Source organism: Grus americana, chromosome 2 (genome assembly GCF_028858705.1).
Source record: "Grus americana isolate bGruAme1 chromosome 2, bGruAme1.mat, whole genome shotgun sequence".
In the NCBI taxonomy this organism is placed as follows: Eukaryota; Metazoa; Chordata; class Aves; order Gruiformes; family Gruidae; genus Grus; species Grus americana.
This window is the reverse complement of record NC_072853.1, coordinates 136,702,573-136,720,218: the sequence shown is the minus strand read 5'-3', so window position 1 is coordinate 136,720,218 and position 17,646 is coordinate 136,702,573. Positions and strand designations below refer to the sequence as shown.

The following is a 17,646-nucleotide window of genomic DNA, read 5'->3' as shown; positions in this document are numbered from 1 at the left end:
TGTTTTAATATTTTTTTTCCATGGATCATGTTGAGTAAAACCCTCGGGATTTAGCCCCTTGTAAAGAAGTCCTGCAGCGTATGTACTTTTGAACGTGCCCATCGGTGCTGCTGGTGATGGGTGGTTTGGTATCTGACCGTGTCCATCAGCAGCCCTGGCTGCACAGACCAGAACTCTGCTATAGCAGGCCATTGCAAATCCAGCTGAAAAATGCCAAACTGACAGTGTTATTGAAAACGATGAAGAAAGACTGAACTGAGCAGTGCAAGAACAATTTAAATAGTAACATGTATTTGGCCACGGGCTCTGAAGATCAAGGGTAATTTGTTTTCCCTTCAGCTCTGAAAAATGCTTTTAATATTACCTTAAATTTAAGATTGCAGTCTTAGCTGGACTTGTCACAGGCTAAAAGGAAAGGAAACTGTAGAGATATGGATATAAACACTGCAGTTTTTAAGGAAAGAGTGAACAGGATATGGTCCTTTAACGTAATTTTAAAATCTGAAATAAGAGGAAAAAAATCACGTAACAAAAAAGTTTTTGCTTTATCTTTTATTATATTAGTAAACTCCAGGAAAAGATAATGAAATGTACTGCTGCAGTCTTGTCAGAGTAACATTAGCAGGTAATGCTGTGCTTTGACAACATTGCTGTTTACCAAAGCAAAGGTTGTCACAATACAGTGATGGTGATAACGAGAAAAAATAATGACGCTTCATCACAGTTAACTTGGAATAATCTAACTTAATTCAATTCCCTGGGACTTCTGAAACCCCTGTGAAACTAGAGATTTGTATTTTCATGCACTTCATCCTTGGATGTCGTATGTTACGAACATCAATAAAGCATCGCTCTTGAATCAGCAGCATGCTGCCTTGTGAAGTGTACAAACAGCAGTACTCCAAGATATGGACTTTATAAATTGATTTTACAAAATTCAGTCCCTAAAAGTGGTGCTAAATTTTAGCTTACAACATGCAGCACATCTTACAAAAGCTCATGGATATTTATGTATATGCATTGTATGTGTTTAAGTAAATGCAAATAGCAAGTAAATCTAAGGTTTCAGTGAAACAGATTTTCAAGAATGAAATTTGTGATACATATGTTAAAAGTTTTTGTTTATTTTTATTTTCAGTATACTGACATGCATTTTGTTTTTTACCCTCTCTTCCTTTCAGCAATATGCCCCCCTGCTTGCTGTGTTCAGCACTCAGGGCCAGTCAGAGTTGATCCTTCTCCAGAAGGTGCAGGAGTACTGTTACGACAACATCCACTTCATGAAAGCCTTTCAGAAGATAGTGGTACTCTTTTATAAAGGTAAAAGTCTATATCCACTGTTGTATACCACGCGGGGATTCTCTGTGCCAACCACTCATCTATGATGTAATAGGAAACAGACGTTCTCCGGGTATTGCATATGAGAAGGTTGTGTTGAAATCTGAAATACCTTATGCTTTGATAGTTCAAAGGCACGTGTGGCAGCAGGAAAAGCTGAAACAAGCCCTCCCTTCTCCGTTGCATTTATGCCATAGTCAAGAAGTGTGAGACAGGATCTAAGCACCATCCACAGTCTGCTGAAGTGCAGTTTAGTCCTTGAATAAAACCAGTTCTAGGAAGACATTTCTATACTTTCCTGGAGCTTGGTTTTAAGAAGCCTTGAAGGCGCAAGCTCTTTTGGCAGGAAGATTTTTCAGGGGTTTTGGGCTGATTTTTGTTATTCTCTCCCTGCCAGAAGGAGCCTTCCTTATTCTTCTTTCCCTTTTCCTTTCCCTGCCAGTTTCTTGCAGGTGCCTTAGTTTGAGGGATTTAATTTTTATTGTGAAGTTGACTTCTTTGCAAGTTTATTCTGATTGGGTTGTCATAGAGACTGATGGTCTTGCACTGCATGTAATGGGTTAGAGCCAAACAGTTTGTTCTGACATTCTTGCTATAAATAGTTGAAGGAGAAAAATCAGCAGGAGTAGAAACCCAGTATTGATCTTTGTTCACCCTGTTGTGTCCAGGTACATGTTCAAGGTAAACAAGTTCAGACTGTTTAAAATAATTTCATGGCTTCAGAACATAGATATAAGTGAAGTAGATGGATTTATTTCAATCCTTGTGTCAATATAGCATGGCCTCAGTGATCAAATGAACACATGATATGCCTTGTTCCCTCTGCCTTCAAATTCTACAATTTGTAAAGACCATTAATGACTGAGGACAAACTTGAAGCTGCAACCTGCAGCAAGCACTTTATTCAGTTTTCTTTGAAAAAGAAATTTCACTTTGGACATGGTGAATGAGTGCTGTAACTGCTGTGCAATCGTACAGTAAGTAATGGTTAAACCAGAAACAGTTTTGTGTAGGACTTCCTTTAAAATCTTTGTAAGTCCATTACTGCATTAGCCTGCAAGAGCAACCCTGACATTCCAAAATATTTAAAAAAAAAAATATCACAAAATTGTATGTTAAACTTAACATGCTCCAAGAACCCAGTTCCCATCTACTCTGCTCACCCCACATGCTCTTGTTCTGACTCTGGAGATGTACTTCGGCAGGCTTGTTGGGAAGGGTGGGAAGACTTTAGCCTTGGCACTACAGGTGCCACAATGTTGTTTAGGACTCACATGATGTCTAGAGGAGTGTTTGGAGCTACCGCATGGCCTGTCAGTGGAAGCCATAAGCTCAGCGTGTCCAGCATGTGCAGTACTTGCTGTGCCTGTATTCCTGCCTGGAATATCTCGGGTAGGCGTGCCGGAGCACCTGCCTCTCTGCCATCTGATGCAGTCATGCGATGACCGCACAGCTGCCAGCCCTTCCTGGCCCCGTTTAGGCTGAAGCTGGATCTGCCCCATTTGACAGACTGATGCTGCCTGCTTAGCAACTACTTGCCTGATTTTACGGCCACTAGCCATGGGGCCCTTCTGAGTGCTGGACACGGCAAGGAAGTCCATCTATTTAAAGCAGCTTTGGAGTCAACAGCGGATTCTGGGAGCACTAGATCTCCCATTTCTGTTTTTCCCACGTGATGCGATCGTGCTTTAACTGCCCACGGCTTTGGCTTGTCCAGAGCTGTGAGGAAGACACCAACCTAAATTGGGGACCAAGTGTTGCCTGCTGCCTGCCTCTGCTTCATTTCAGTGCTGGTGGATGTCACCCTCTCCTTCTCCCCAACTCATACCTACTCACTGGAAACAAGCCACGAAGTCTTTTGAGAGACATGCACTTCATTATCAGTAAGTTGCTGATGACAACTTATCTTCTGTTTCCTGATAGTCAAGGAAAACAGCCCCCAAAAGCTACTACTGGCTATGTTGGTGGTGCGGGAACAGCAGGTGCCCATGTTCCCCTTTCTGTTGTGCCTCAAGTGTAACCTACACAGGATCTGGAGAGGTTTCGGGGTACCTAATGAACTTTTTCTAGTGACAAATATAGGCATCTGAAGTATCTGTGGATGGCAGACAGAAATGCAGCTCTCTACCAGCATTAATGTGGACAGTTTATTTCCTTTTACTCTTTATGAGGGAGTGCTTCCTGGGCATGAAGATAGTCATCAGTGATGATAGGCACCAAATGCCACCCATGCTTTGACAAATTTAGTTGTATGACTACTCTCATCAGTGTGTCCAACATCTTGCATTTAAGTCCTTCCCATGTTTCCATCAAAAAATAGCCCTTGTATTACTTTCCTGGGAATTACATGGAAATACCTAAACATAACAGGAGTGGTTGGGCTTATTAGCATCTAGAAGGCCTGGAAGCCTATGGTGGTTTTTTTTTTTATTCTGTCTCTAAATAAGGAGGAATATCCACTTTTTCCCCAGGGAAAGCCCAAGCTGTTTTCCCTTACGTGGTAGCAGCTTCTTACCAGCTTGTAAGTATAATCTGCAAAAGCAGTTTCATAGTCAGTTAAAGCTTGTTGACATTAGTATTAGATCTTTGTGCTCCTGGTACAGTACAGAAAAAAATAATCTCTCCAGTTCTGTACTGATCCCTGGCTATGATGTTGCTCCTCTGATTATCACTTAAAGGCAGTGCAATAGTAACTCTGCCAACTGCATTTGAACCAATAATCTAAAAGCCAGTTGCAGAGTAAGAATTACTGAATTCTCCTGAGTGACATCTACTACGTTTGCCAGCCTCCTTGCTAGTTATGCATGCGCTGCAAGATGTATGTTGTTTTTAAGTCCATTCCATATTGCAGTGTGTCCCTTAATTGTAGGTAAAATATTGGATTACATGCTTTACATTGTATTCACTTGCAGAATCTCCTTTCTTTTAGTTTGTGTCCAACCTGGAAATTTCCAATGTGAAATCCTGATGCTATTGAAATTAATAACCATTCCTTTCACAAGGATCAGAATTTCACCTATTGAGCAGCAAACACCCATAGCAGGCACAAAGCCTCTGTGTATTTCTACATTAGAATTCAAGACAAGGTTTACAAAATACAGGGGGTATTGGGGGGAACAACACAGAAGTACATGTTAAGTAGTACTCCTGTTTGCAGCAGCATAATTAGGCCTCAGAGATAACTCTTCTGCAGTATGGAGATCTTGTAACCAAATGATGCAGACTGTCTTCTCAAACGCCGCAGGAATCCTGTGCTTACAAGAACTGAATTTTCAAGCTCCACTCGGTACACGGGTTTTGTGTTTTGCTGGAACACCATTATCTTTAAATACCTTCATTATTCAAGTACCCTCTTTTGGTACTGGATGCAAAATTTTCCCAGCAAAAAACCAATATGCCATAAAGACTGTAACTGTACTGTGAGTGACATTCCCTGCACTGAAAGAGCCCTTGCCTTTAGGCTCTGTCCTCCCAACTGAGTTAGCTGCAGTAGAGTTGAATTTTGCAGATTGACTGTGGTGGCAGCTGACAGGGTGTGCTTTTCCCTGTACCGCTGATGGCTACGCAGTTTGAGTTGAAAGCAGAAATTCATTCGAACTGGGTGATTTAGTACAAAGCTGAGACTTGAACTTCAAGTAACTTTCCAGTTAACCCTGCAGTGAAGACACTGGGCTCTTCAGCGTCTCTGCTCTGCAGCCTTTCCTTTTCACGAGGGACGTCCCTGGAGGCTCTGGCGGTGGGTGGTTTGAGCGGCAGTTGGCTGCACCTGCAGGAAAACCAGCTCTTTTGGGCTGACATCACCTGGGACTGCAGTGAAAATGATGTGCACACACCCACAAACCACAGTGTTCAGCTTCAGCCATTAAAATCTATCTATAATCAACTTTAATGAGGAATAACTATATATACATAAAATGAATCATTCCCTTCCTCCTCCCATCCCCCCAGTGTTCTCATTGCTTCAAAGCAACCTAGAGGTATGATTAACTACACCCTGTTTAATTGAGCATCTCTGTGCTGACAGGAGAGTATCATCTCTTATGAGCACTGGAGGCATGAATTTATTACAAATAATATTGCTCAGAAATGAAAGAAGAGTTGCAGTTGTCTTTTTTTGTAGTTGAATGCATTTTGTTCTTCTCTGTTATAGTGTAGGAGGCTTATTGCTATGGAGTTATATACAGGCAAATTTTTCATCCACCTGACGAGAATGTTTTAATCTTAAAGGCACACAGTGACATTGCATGCTGCTATTATCAGGTTTGGGGTTTTGGGGAAGGAGGGAGAAGTTCCCCCTTCCTCTTTGGCAACAAACTCATTGAGCTTACAGTCTGCAAATCAAAAAAAATAAATGCTATTACTCTTGGACTGAGATACATGACTACCTGGAGGCACTTCCTTGTACAGTATTGTAATGCGGACGGTAATACAGCAACAGGGTTCTAGAAGAGGTTGCTCTACTCATTTTTAAATTTTTTTTCTTTTTCCTGAAATCTCTCCTGATTTTCTTTGCCTGTCCCTAAGGATCATAATATGTATCATGCCCTGTGTACTTCTGCAGATGTAGTTGTGTGAACTTCAGGACTCTGTGGTGAACATAGGCTTTTTACATGCAGGGATTAAACTGCACTTTCATGAGAGTCCGTGTGAAATATTTTCAGGTTTGCACATGAAAATCCTGATTTGTTAAATGCTGTAATGCCTTGGAGCTGCTGCTAGAGACTACTGGCGAGAATTTAATGCAACATGCTTGAAACCTCTGTCTCAGCTCCCATGTTCCTGTTGCGTTGGAGAACAAGTTCATTGTGGTGGGTTGTGATTTCAGGAAGATACAGCTTTGTGCCACTTGTAGGGTTCACTAAGCGCAACTTTATATGTACTGAAAAAAGCCCAAAGCCAGCACAGTTCTATTTTCCTTGTGTTTTCAGCTCACTGTCAGTTGCAGCAAACTGCAGAAGAGGTTTTATTGTGGAAAAGTGTCTGAGACACAAGGTGACTTCCAGTCACACGTGCTTGGTTAAATTCCAAATTTTCAGGGAAACTTCATATTCAGTTACTGTTGGGTGTCTTGGGATAGTTTTGATTAAGTTCAAATATATCCTTGGTTGCTTCCATCTGTTTATTATTCAACAGCATATGTGAAATGTGGCTACTCTGTCTCATTTGATGAGATGCTTTGGGGTTTTGGCATCATTTATTTCAGTTTGCATTCTTCTCTTCCCTGCCACATCTGCTGTAACCTTTAGGCTGAAGCAGAAGGTGATGGTCAGGGTCGGCCCTTCAGCAAGCGACTACCCCGTGGGTGGGATGGCACCACGGAGCTCAAAGAAACAATGAAGAACTTCACATAAATGTGTTGATTTTGCAGAGCAAGGGAGGCTAGTTTGTTCAAAGACAAAAAGAATGGAAATTTTAATGAGATGTAGAAAGCTGTCTGTAGTCTTTTTATAGAACAAATACAGTTTGATTTTTTTTTTTTTTTTGTTCTTGCCTCTTGCATTATGTAACTGCCGAAATGCCATTGTGGATCCCAGATTTTGCCTCCACAGCCATCAATTACTGAGATGCTTGGCTTGGCTGGATCGCAGGAGCTTTGTTCCTGGGGCTAGAGGTCTGTTGCTAGACCTAAATTTGCATCTGTTGGAAACAATAAGTGTCCTTGCTGTTCATTAGGATTTCTTTGGTCTGAATCTCACTCAGCCTCACGTTCCCTCACTGACAGCTATTTTGTTCTTGATGCTTGACAGAAAAATGTCAGCTGTGCTGTCCATCTGGGCCGGTCCCTTAAAATGGGTGGTCTGAATAGTGGCCGTAAAACTTATTAGCTAAAAACAATACAAAACCTTTAGGGAAAAATGACTGCAAAAAATCCCTACTGGCTGTCTTCTAACTGTTCAGTCAGGAGGTGTCTGTCACTTCAGATTTCTAGAACCATGCACAGTGCTGTGATCCAAGAGCAAGAAAAAGCATGGTGTTACTGTGGTAACTTAAGGTGTGCAGAGTGATTTTTCTTTATTTTTAATTTTTTTATTCAATCCTCTTATGTGGTGTTTTTAAAGCAGATGAATAGAGAACTATCCTTTACAGAAGCACAATATTTGGTACTTTATTTTAAGCCTAATGCATTGCACATTTTATTGCATCTGGAATCCCTTATATGCATCAGATATTCTCTGGTTGTAGCCTAATATAGTTCACGCAAAGCTTGTTCACTGAGATCGTATTAACTTATTTTATGCTGCCTTTAAAAAAAAAAATTTTTCTTCCCCCATGTTCAAAATCTTCTAACCTCTAAAAAATACATTCATTGTTTTTACAAACACTGATCTGTATTTCAGCTGATGTTCTGAGTGAAGAAGCTATTCTCAAGTGGTATAAAGAAGCGCACGTTGCTAAAGGCAAAAGTGTTTTTCTTGACCAGATGAAGAAATTTGTGGAGTGGCTGCAAAACGCTGAAGAAGGTACGGATTCAGTTAAAGAAATATGGTAGTCTCTTGGCAAATGAAATTTATTTTTCCAGGTTTTAGTTGTACCAGGCATACGAAGTATACAGACTTAGAAGAGAAAATGGCTGGTGTGGCTGCACCAAATTGTTTCCAGTCACACCTGAACCTAACACCACTTGCTGCTTTTTAACGTCTGTGGTGTCCTCGTGAAGTCCTTAAGTCATCAGGTACCACTTCTCTGTAGATAAATTCTTTAAGCTTCTGCAGGGAGGAACTCTGCACTGATGACAGCGTGAAGTACCTTGGTGTTAGCATGTGCAATCGAACAGTTTTCTGTATCGCTGCCTTTTCTGCTGTTATCACCTGTACTGGCAACACGAATGTAGCATAAGCCTGCCTGTGCCACTGCAGTTGAAATTGCTTTTGGCTGAATGATCAGGCTACGATACGAGGTCTGTGTTTGCTGCTTTAAGCCAGTTACTGGAGAGGGGAACTACTTTCTTTAGTCCCTAACTTTGTTTTTCTCATGTTCTGCATGGGAAAATACTTTGGTTTGTACCGAATAAGTTACCTTTTTTTGCCTTGAAAAGGAATTCCAAATCAGTTGGAAAGATGAATCCATGTGTGCTAGATAGGGATATAATTATTAGTGTTCATTTGCATCCATTTAATGTAACTGATTTTAGAAACTTGGAGGGAATATGTAGTAATGCCAAGGAGCAGGTAAGACTTTGCAGCAATTCACATCTGCAGACAGCAGTATAAAAATGGTAGCTTCTTTCACACTTGAGACGTTGGACTAGCAATCTTGGTCTAATTAAGCATTTCTTTCCTCTTTTAATCTTCTGCTTGCATGCCTTTCTGTTGCTCTTTATTTTTATCCTTTCCTGCATGTCGCCTCTGCCAGATGTCCTTAATTACAAAGTCCAGTATAAATAGGGACAAAATGTTGTGTAAGAACGTGCAAACCATGTTTGCTCTGAGAAATCTGATCTAATGTGTAATATTTGTTGGCAGCAAGCCCCTTCCTGTCAGGTGAACACAGACGGAAATACAGTATGATGCAAAGTAGCTTTAGGTGACAAAAACATTGTGTATGCTCCTACTTCTAAATTACTTCTACTTCTAAATTACTTTTATCTTGCGCTATACAAATCATAAAAAAAATTTGCTTGTAGAGATTTCATACCTACTGTAGGGTTCCACCACATATACCTCTCTAGATAGGCACATGATGATTGATATTTGCAGAGCAAATAGTTTAAAGGGTGCTTCCGGGATGACAGCAGCACAGCCTACTCATAGACATTAGAAGAGCAAGCAAGCAATGATGCTGATCCTTTAATAAACTCATATACGCATTGCTTGGATCTGCAGATGAGGACTAGAATAATTCATAGTGATCTGGTTAAAATTCTAGTGACAGATCTTTAAACGAAGAGCTCCACAGCGGAGAGCAGCAGAGAAGATCTTCGTCTTCTGAAGCTGCGCCTTTCTGGCTTACTCTGTTTAATCTGCCAACCCTTCCTAGGAACTACTAGGTGTGATAAAATTTTCATCGGAGGTTTGGAAGGCTATCTTGTTATTTTTATGGAATTACTCACCTCGCTGTCCTTGTGCAACCTACATGAAGTATTTTACTTTCTTCTCTTCTAGAGTCGGAGTCTGAAGGGGAGGAGAACTGAGACGGTTCAACAAAGCACAGTCTCAATCTGGGTTAATGCCAAATGCGCTTGGGAGTGCCGTACTGTTCAAGCAAAGAGGCTTTACTTCAGTGTCATACAGAAAACTATAGGCTAGGCTTTCCTTTTGTTTAGAAGAATAAAGGTTTTTAATGGAGCCCTGAGGCATTAGATGCTTTACTTGGGACTCTACCTCTGGCTCATTGTACACTAACTTAGGCAAAGACATTCAGCAAGGAGCCATATAGAAAAAGTGAAATGAAATACTTATGGACTCCTTTTTATTAACGGTCTTTTTCAGGTACTATGGTATATGAACACTCCAATTTCTGTTTATAGAACTGTTTGGTCTGTGTTTGTAGCTCAATATTGGCTTGTGTATGTGATTTGACACCACCACATTTTTTTGAATAAATGGCTTTTATATCTTAGTTTTGTGGTGTTAGTGTGTATGCTTTCTAAATTTGGCTTGCCAAAGTTTTGATAAATGAAAATTACACAAGAATGTCAAGAGACTGCTCTCATACTTCTTACCCAAAAAATCAGCATCTGTAGGTAATTGGGATCGCTCTCTAATCTTTATTCCCATATTTCCATATAACTTTGTACAGATTAACCAGATTCCATTGCAAATGTTGATTCATTCCATTAATTCAAAGAAAATGTACAGGAACAAATCTGCAGACTCCCAGTTTTGTAAGTACAAAATTTATGCAAATGGTAAGTAGAATAATATGCTGTTCTCAGTTCAGACTACACTCAGTTATTGGTGATGGCTAAGTTTTGCAAGAACAACGATCTCATTTTAGAAGCATTAGCTTCAAAACATGCATGACTAAAGTCATTACATATGAAATCTGAAATATATTTACATCAGTGTGATGTTACAATCAGATATTTGACTGAAATACATAAATGAATATATAAATTCTCAAGACCCATGCTACTTTCTTTTCTACTTGTGCCTTGATGTGATGCCACTTACAATTCCAGTGCCTGGGACCTGGCAAGGATATTGTATAAATAGAGCCAGTGTGCAGGTTTCTACATGCACCCAAGTCTCAAAACCCAAGTCCAGAGCTAGAGGTCTGACATTTTGGGGATACTCAGCTAGCACTTGAGATCAGAGTTCCTGGGATGCTGTGCCCTGAACTCAACACAAAGGTCCTGTGCAGCACCGTCTCCCCACTTGCACTTTTTTCATGCAGCAGTGGATCAGGTAACAGTTGCTGCCAATTCATTTCTTACAGGCAAATAGTCTTCTCCTGCCCTGCTTCCCCCTTTGCTGCCCCTATCTCTGACAGCGCTGGTGGCCCAGAGTCACTAGGGCAACAAGTCAACTTGACTTGCATCGCACCGCTCCATCATCTCTTAAGAATGTTGTTAAAAACATTAAACTTAAAAACACCCTGCATCCTTCCCTTCAAACAGAGTTAAAGCCACATGAAATACAAGTGATTGGATTAGTAAGGTTTTGAAAAGAGAGGCTTGTATTCTTATGGGGAAAAAGCATGAAAGAGCATAATTAATTAATGAGATGGTATATTTTGTCATTAGAAACCAATAAGCTAAGTATTACAGATTTTTCTACGGAAAAGTCAACACTTCACACAAACCACAGATCATATGGTTGTAAAAGTCTTGTCTCAGTACGTACCGAGCTTTACTGGAAACAGCAAAGAGCAAGTGGAAATCCAGTGCTGCTGAATGCCAGCTCTCCAGCTAGAACAGCATTTATTTTTGTAACAGGCATTGATCTTTGAAAGTGGAAATTTATAATGTGGATATTTCCAGTAGCTTAGAGGAGACAGTAAGATAGTCATATTAAAAAACAACATTGATGCATTAGCTGCATGCTTTCTATTGCAGTCTTTGTTACTACAGAGTAAGTTTGCCATGCACTACTGATCTGGGACACTCAGTTCACAAGCTCTGCAGCTGTGAAGTGGTAGTATTGAGTCATCATTGATACAGAGCCACTATTGTGAGAAACATTACAAATTCAAAATTGTGGTTTTCTAAGGTACTAACAAATATGCAGTTAGATGTACATAAAACTACTTTTCTATATGATTTAAAACTGAGACTGATTTCAGAGGTGCAGAGGACACCATGAAAGGCACCCATGGTGAGACAGGGCTGGCTGGGCCACCTGCTGGAGAGAGCAATCATGGGCACAGGCAGGAAGGATGGAGGCACGTCCTAGCAAAAGGCAGCGAGCTCAGATGCTGGCTGCGCCTGTGCCCTCAGCACAACACGGAGACAAGCAAGTGGGGTCCACTTCACTGAAGTTCAGGTACCTATGAGCCAGGCACCCATCGCTGATGCAGCTGTCCCAGGTTCCCTTTGTAGTTGCTGCGATAGAGAGAAATGGGTGGTTTTTAGGATGGGGCTGCTGGCCAAATTGAGACCTGTGATTTAGAGCAGGGTGAGGAGTTGCATTCTGGATTGGTGCTAGTTGTCCAATTTTCAGTCACCTGACTCCCCAAACCCAACATCTTCTGTGTATCATATCCAACATTTAGCTCCTGGGAACGCCTCTCAGCTTGCCCTTCCCCAGCAAAATGATCTGTTATTTTGCTTAGCAATTATGTGTTCCTGAATCTAGTTTTCAGGACTTTTCCCCACTTAACTGATCTCAAAGATTCAGGTGGGGACTTTTCACGCACGTGTGTATTTTCATCTGGCATTTCACGTATATGCTGGTAAATGAACCAGGTGGGTGCACAAATACAAATAGACATGGTTTGCATCAGACCGAATTTCAGTACGAACACGTGTAATGATTAGGCTTTTCAAGAAACCTGTAGTTTAGAAGCTGGGCAGAGCTTTTGATGCGACTCTCTTCAGGCAAAGTACCCTTCCCTGGAAGCCTTCACAGAATCTGCATTTCAGTTAAAAATATCCCCAACCCAAAGCATTTCTTTAACCCAACCCTTGAATTAGTGTTTCTGTGCTAGAAAAAGGAAAATTAGAGTCAACATTAAATATATTCTTCAAACATGCCATCAGTTGTCTGATAAAAAGATACCTCACAGACAATGCACTTCACATAATATATTGCATTTACTTTTGAAACATGAGTGGAATCTAAATGTCAGAACTGTGCATATCTCTTGTACTCAACAATAACTTGCAATAGGATGCACTTTAAAATGGAGATTACTGAAGGCGATTCCTCCCTTCTGAAATCATACTGAGATTTTAATGAAGAGAGCCATTTGTATTGCTTTAAAACATTCTTCTAGCATGCAGGTGCTCTCCAGGAGAGGGACCGCATCTTCCTTGGGATGCAACAGTGAGTTAGGTTTTGCGGTCTCCTTGGTTAAAGCACTGGTTAGAAATCTTAAAGGTGTTGATACAGTTCCTATTACTGCTTCAACTACCTAGTGGCATTGCAGGCTTGTCTAACTGTGCCGGGCTCTATACAAAGGGGGCTCCTACCCCACAGCAGTTAGTAATCCTACAGAGCACAAACTATCACCAAGCCAACACTCCCTTCAGTGTTTTCACCAGCAGTCCTGCTTTCACCCTTACCATGTTTTGGCCGATAGAGATTTGCCCCCAGGACACGTGGTGATGACCTTCCATGCCAGCATCCCTCTTACCTGCTTGGCCAGCAGGGTTGGCTGCTTCCACTTCTCCACCAGGCTTTTGGTTTTGTGCTATATTTAAGGAAAAGTTAATTCCTGCTCCTTAACAGCCACATGGGCATTTAGAGCTTCACGTAAATGGAAACAAATCTGGGGAGGGGAAGTTACGCCAACACCTGCAGAAGATGCAATTCAGGCAGGCGAGCCCTCCCAGGCTGTACACAGAACCTATATTTGGCCCTTGGCACAGAGCTGCTGTGCTGGTGTCCTGGATGACCTCCTCACTTGCTATTTTTTCCTGGCAGGAATCCGATCACCAGCATGATGGTGGCTGCAGTTTCCTCCCACGGAGGCCTGGTAGCTCCTGTCAGCCCACGCATTAGCAGGAGTTTCAGATGCTCAGCCCCTTCTGGGCTTCTCCTTTCCAGTTTACCCACATTATTCTCCAAAGAGAAAGAAATCCTGAGCTTAGAAGGGACCTCAGGAGCTTCAGTGGGAGCTGTTCAGGTTGGAGTCTCACCTCAACACTGCTCCCTGTTGCCCTGGGGTACCAGGGGCTGTGCTGGGGGAGCAGCGTCCGTGTGGTGGGTTGACCCTGTCTGAAGGCCAGGTGCCCACCAGAGCCGCTCTCTCACTCCCCTCATTCACTAAACAGGGGAGAAAAGGTATAACGAAAGGCTTGTGGGTCGAGATAAGGACAGGGAGAGATCACTCACTAATTATCGTCACAAGCAAAACAGACCAAACTTAGAGAGGGAATTCATCTAATTTATTACTAGGCAAAACAGAGTAGAGGAATGAGAAATGAAATCAACTCTTAAAACACTTCCCCCCACCCCTCCCATCTTCCCGGGTTCAACTTCACTCCTGGCTTCAACCTCTGCCCCCCCTCAGCGGCACAGGGGGACGGGGAATGGGGGTTACGGTCAGTTCATCTCACATTGTTTCTGCTGCTTCTTCATCCTCAGGGGGAGGACTCCTCTCATCGTTCCCCTGCTCCAGCATGGAGTCCCTCTCACGGGGTGCAGACCCTCAGGAGCAAACTGCTCCAGTGTGGGGTCCCCCATGGGGTCACAAGTCCTGCCAGCAAACCTGCCCTGGCGTGGGCTCCCCTCTGCACGGGTCCACCGGTCTGGCCAGGAACTTGCTCCAGCGTGGGCTTCCCACGGGCCACAGCCTCCTTCAGGTGCCTCCACCTGCTCCGGCGTGGGGTCCTCCACAGGCTACAGGTGGAATCTCTACACCCCCTCATCCTTCCTCCATGGGCTGCAGGGGGACAGCCTGCTTCACCATGGTCTTCACCACGGGCTGCAGGGGGATCTCTGCTCCGGCGCCTGGAGCTCCTCCTCCCCCTCCTTCTTCACTGACCTTGGTGTCTGCAGAGTTTCTTACATCTTCTCACTCCTCTCTCCGGCTGCAAAAGCTCTCTCTCTCTAAGTGTTTTTCTTCTTCTTAAATATGTTATCACAGAGGCGCTGATTGGCTTGGCCTTGGCCAGCGGTGGGCCCATCTTAGAGCCGGCTGGCATTGGCTCTGTCAGACACAGGGGGAGCTTCTAGCAACTTCTCACAGAAGCCACCCCTGTAGCCCCCCCGCTACCAAAACCTTGCCACGCAAACCCAACACAGTCCGTAGCACCCATCTGAGGCGATCCAGACAAAAAGAAGAATTAAAAGTATGTGTTTGCTTTCCCACTGCCTCTCCCACAAGGGATGCAAGAGAGAAATGCACTCGCCGGTCTCAGCCATCACTGAGCAGCACCACACGGGTGGCTCCGTTTTGCACACATACAGGACATGTCCCCTACCCGCTGGAGAGGTGCTGCTGGACTGTATATGCCAAGATCCATCATCTTCTCCCAGCCAGCATGAGGAAAGAGGCCAGTGCTGGAACTGCTCATATGACAGAGCTGCAGACTGACAGGTAACATTTTGGTACTTGGATCTGTCACTCCCATGGCTGCTGGCTGCCAGAAACTCAATTACCTCAGTCCAAGTGTCTCATTTAACAGTTCAACGTTAATGAGTGCCACTGCCTTCTACACTCATTATTAGCACTTCTACTGATAGCATTACAGGACTTGAGTGTCTGCAAACTGCTCTGGAACTCCACTAACAGGGAGAAACACATCCATGAACACCAAATTTCTCTGATTTAGGAACACACAGGAATAAAAAAAAAAAGAAAAATTCAACCCAGAATGAACAAATGACTGTATCATGGCAACTTCATAATACTAAGATGCATTTGCATTGCAGTCTCTTCCAGTCCATCAGTTGCCTGAGATTTTTCTGTTTATTTTTCCCTGATGAAGTTTAGGAACATTGCTGACAGGCCAACATAACTCTCTCTGTATCATTACTAGTTATAGCTGGGATATTTGCATAATACTGACAGCCATAAATTATGCCAGAAGAAATAACAAAACAGTGTTATTGATGTATCCAAGGATATGACCAAAATAAGGTTTGTAGGCAGACCCATGTTATTAGACCCACTAGTCTAGCTGGGAAAAATCAATAAGCTTTCAAGTACATCAGTCCTTCTCCAGGTCCAAAATAGAAGCAGTAGCCTTGAAAAAATAAAAACCAATTGAGAACAACTGCTCTAAAATTTAGTTAGATTTATATCAATAAGACCACCCAAGAGAAAACAGATGGTATCTGTGATACTGAAGGATATTCTGAAGGGAAGCAGGCAGGCAGATAATTTATAGCTTGTGGAATAAGTAGGGCATGTCAGTGGAAGAAAAGGTTAAAAGATGTCACAGAATCTCTCTCTCTGACGACGTTGATGACCTAAAGAAGTTCGAATATAGGAGATTCTGACTTTTCCACTTTTGCTCAAGGGTCATGGACAGCACTACACTAGCTGGGAAAAAATGGTATTTACCATGTGGCTGGGTGCCCATCCCTGCATCAAGTCTGCCCCCTTCTGTCCCTGTGATCCAGGCCCTTGGGATAACGCCAATGCAAAGACGTCTTCTGAAAGAGCTTGGAGATGAGACTGTACTTCCACAACCAGAAATTTCTCTTGTGTCAAGAGATGGAAGCAGTGTATGGACAGACTTTGAAGATCACACTTTTCCCACCTTTTGAAAATAAAAACTTATTTCTGTGGTTTTGCCAAGACAGTGGGATTCTGGCGTTAACAGAAATAATGTTGTATTTCTTCCTGCTATCACAGACTTCCTATTGCCTGCATTTTGCTTTGAGCTTAAGACATTAGTGAATCCAGAAACCTCTGAACCTGTAAACTGTTCCAGAAGAAACCATTAAGGTTTGATTTCAAATCAAAGGGTATCTCATCCTGTACCCAGCTGAGAATGTTCTGAATTCTCTCTCCCTTCACAAAATACATATAATTCAATAAACCCAACATGGAAACGCCTTCTGCTCCCAGACAGATCACCTCTCACAGCATTATCTGACCTTCCTCTCCCTCACAGCTTGGCCCAGGTTTCCAAAAAGGCTGGGAAAACATTTTGTCACCCTGGGCTCAACTTCTGGACCTGCAATCAGAGCCATCTGCCTTCCTGTGCTGCTGGCTGCCAACACCTGCTGGCTGTGCAGCTGCATCTCCTGCAGCCCCTCGCCTGGGGGATGGAAGGGGGATCCCCCCCTCCCCAGGGGCTGCAGCAGAGACCAAGCACCATTGCTTCAGACCTGCCTTGGTGCCCCTCCAGCCTGCGCACATCCTCCCTGCATGAACCGCATCTGCTGGCCTAACTCCTCCATTCCTCAGGGAAATCTGCATTGAGCCCTAAAGTAATCACAGCAGCCAAATTCATGGGGATGCAGTCTGGAGAGACCTCAAACAGGCCAGCAGCTTGTCAGGGGAAATGCCAGCACCTAGAAAAACTGCAAAGAGAGAGAGAAGTATGGGATACAAAAAAAAAAAAAAAAGGACAGAAAGGTAATTCAGAATAACTGCATAAATCAAGGTCATGTGCTGTCCCTTCTGCACCAAATAGCATGTATGTACTGCTCTCTCACATGCTGCTCCTCTTGCAGTCACACCGAGGTCCCTGTTATCAATGAGCAGAGATTGCTTTATTTCAATTTCTTTCATTTCAGTTTTCAACTACATTTTGTGCAGATTCCCATTCACAGTTTCTTTTACATGTTTTCTTAGTTTTGTTTGTATGGGTGGTTTTCATTATTTTTATAACAACTGGTTATAGTTTAGTGATTTATGTAGCATCTATGTCATTACATTTGTTATGATTTAGTGGCTGTCACAGCAACTGAAATGCCTTTTATTTTTAAAGAAACCTTCCTGAAACAGCAACTGATGGTGCTCATTTAACTGAAGAATTCTCAGGGCAAAATGCAGCTCAAATGATACAGTCACACATCTGGATGATTTATTTAAATTTAAATAACACAATTCTCCCTTCAAGGAATAGAAAAGCAAACGGCTGCTTGTTTATGCTCTGCCTATGTGCAAATTCACCTTTATACATTACTAAACTTGAGCAGGATAGACAAAATGCAAAAGTCACATGCAGACAAGAAGAATCAGCATGGATAAATCAAAGATGCATTAATATATCTACTGAAGAAGTCCTAAAGCAACTGGTTCTCA

General features: G+C 42.5%; 1 protein-coding gene across 3 annotated transcripts in view; it reads left to right on the top strand.

Annotated features, from left to right (window-relative positions):
* The window catches only part of BZW2 (basic leucine zipper and W2 domains 2), a 59,681-nt gene extending 49,784 nt beyond the window's left edge, over window positions 1-9,897 (top strand). For all 3 annotated transcript variants that reach the window (XM_054816317.1, XM_054816316.1, XM_054816318.1), the window contains 3 exons: window positions 1,182-1,320; window positions 7,677-7,799; window positions 9,441-9,897. In XM_054816317.1, the coding sequence (XP_054672292.1) occupies window positions 1,182-1,320; window positions 7,677-7,799; window positions 9,441-9,469 (291 nt within the window). In that variant the 3' untranslated portion in view covers window positions 9,470-9,897. The remainder of the gene's footprint in view (window positions 1-1,181; window positions 1,321-7,676; window positions 7,800-9,440) is intronic.
* Window positions 9,898-17,646: the final 7,749 nt, after the last annotated feature.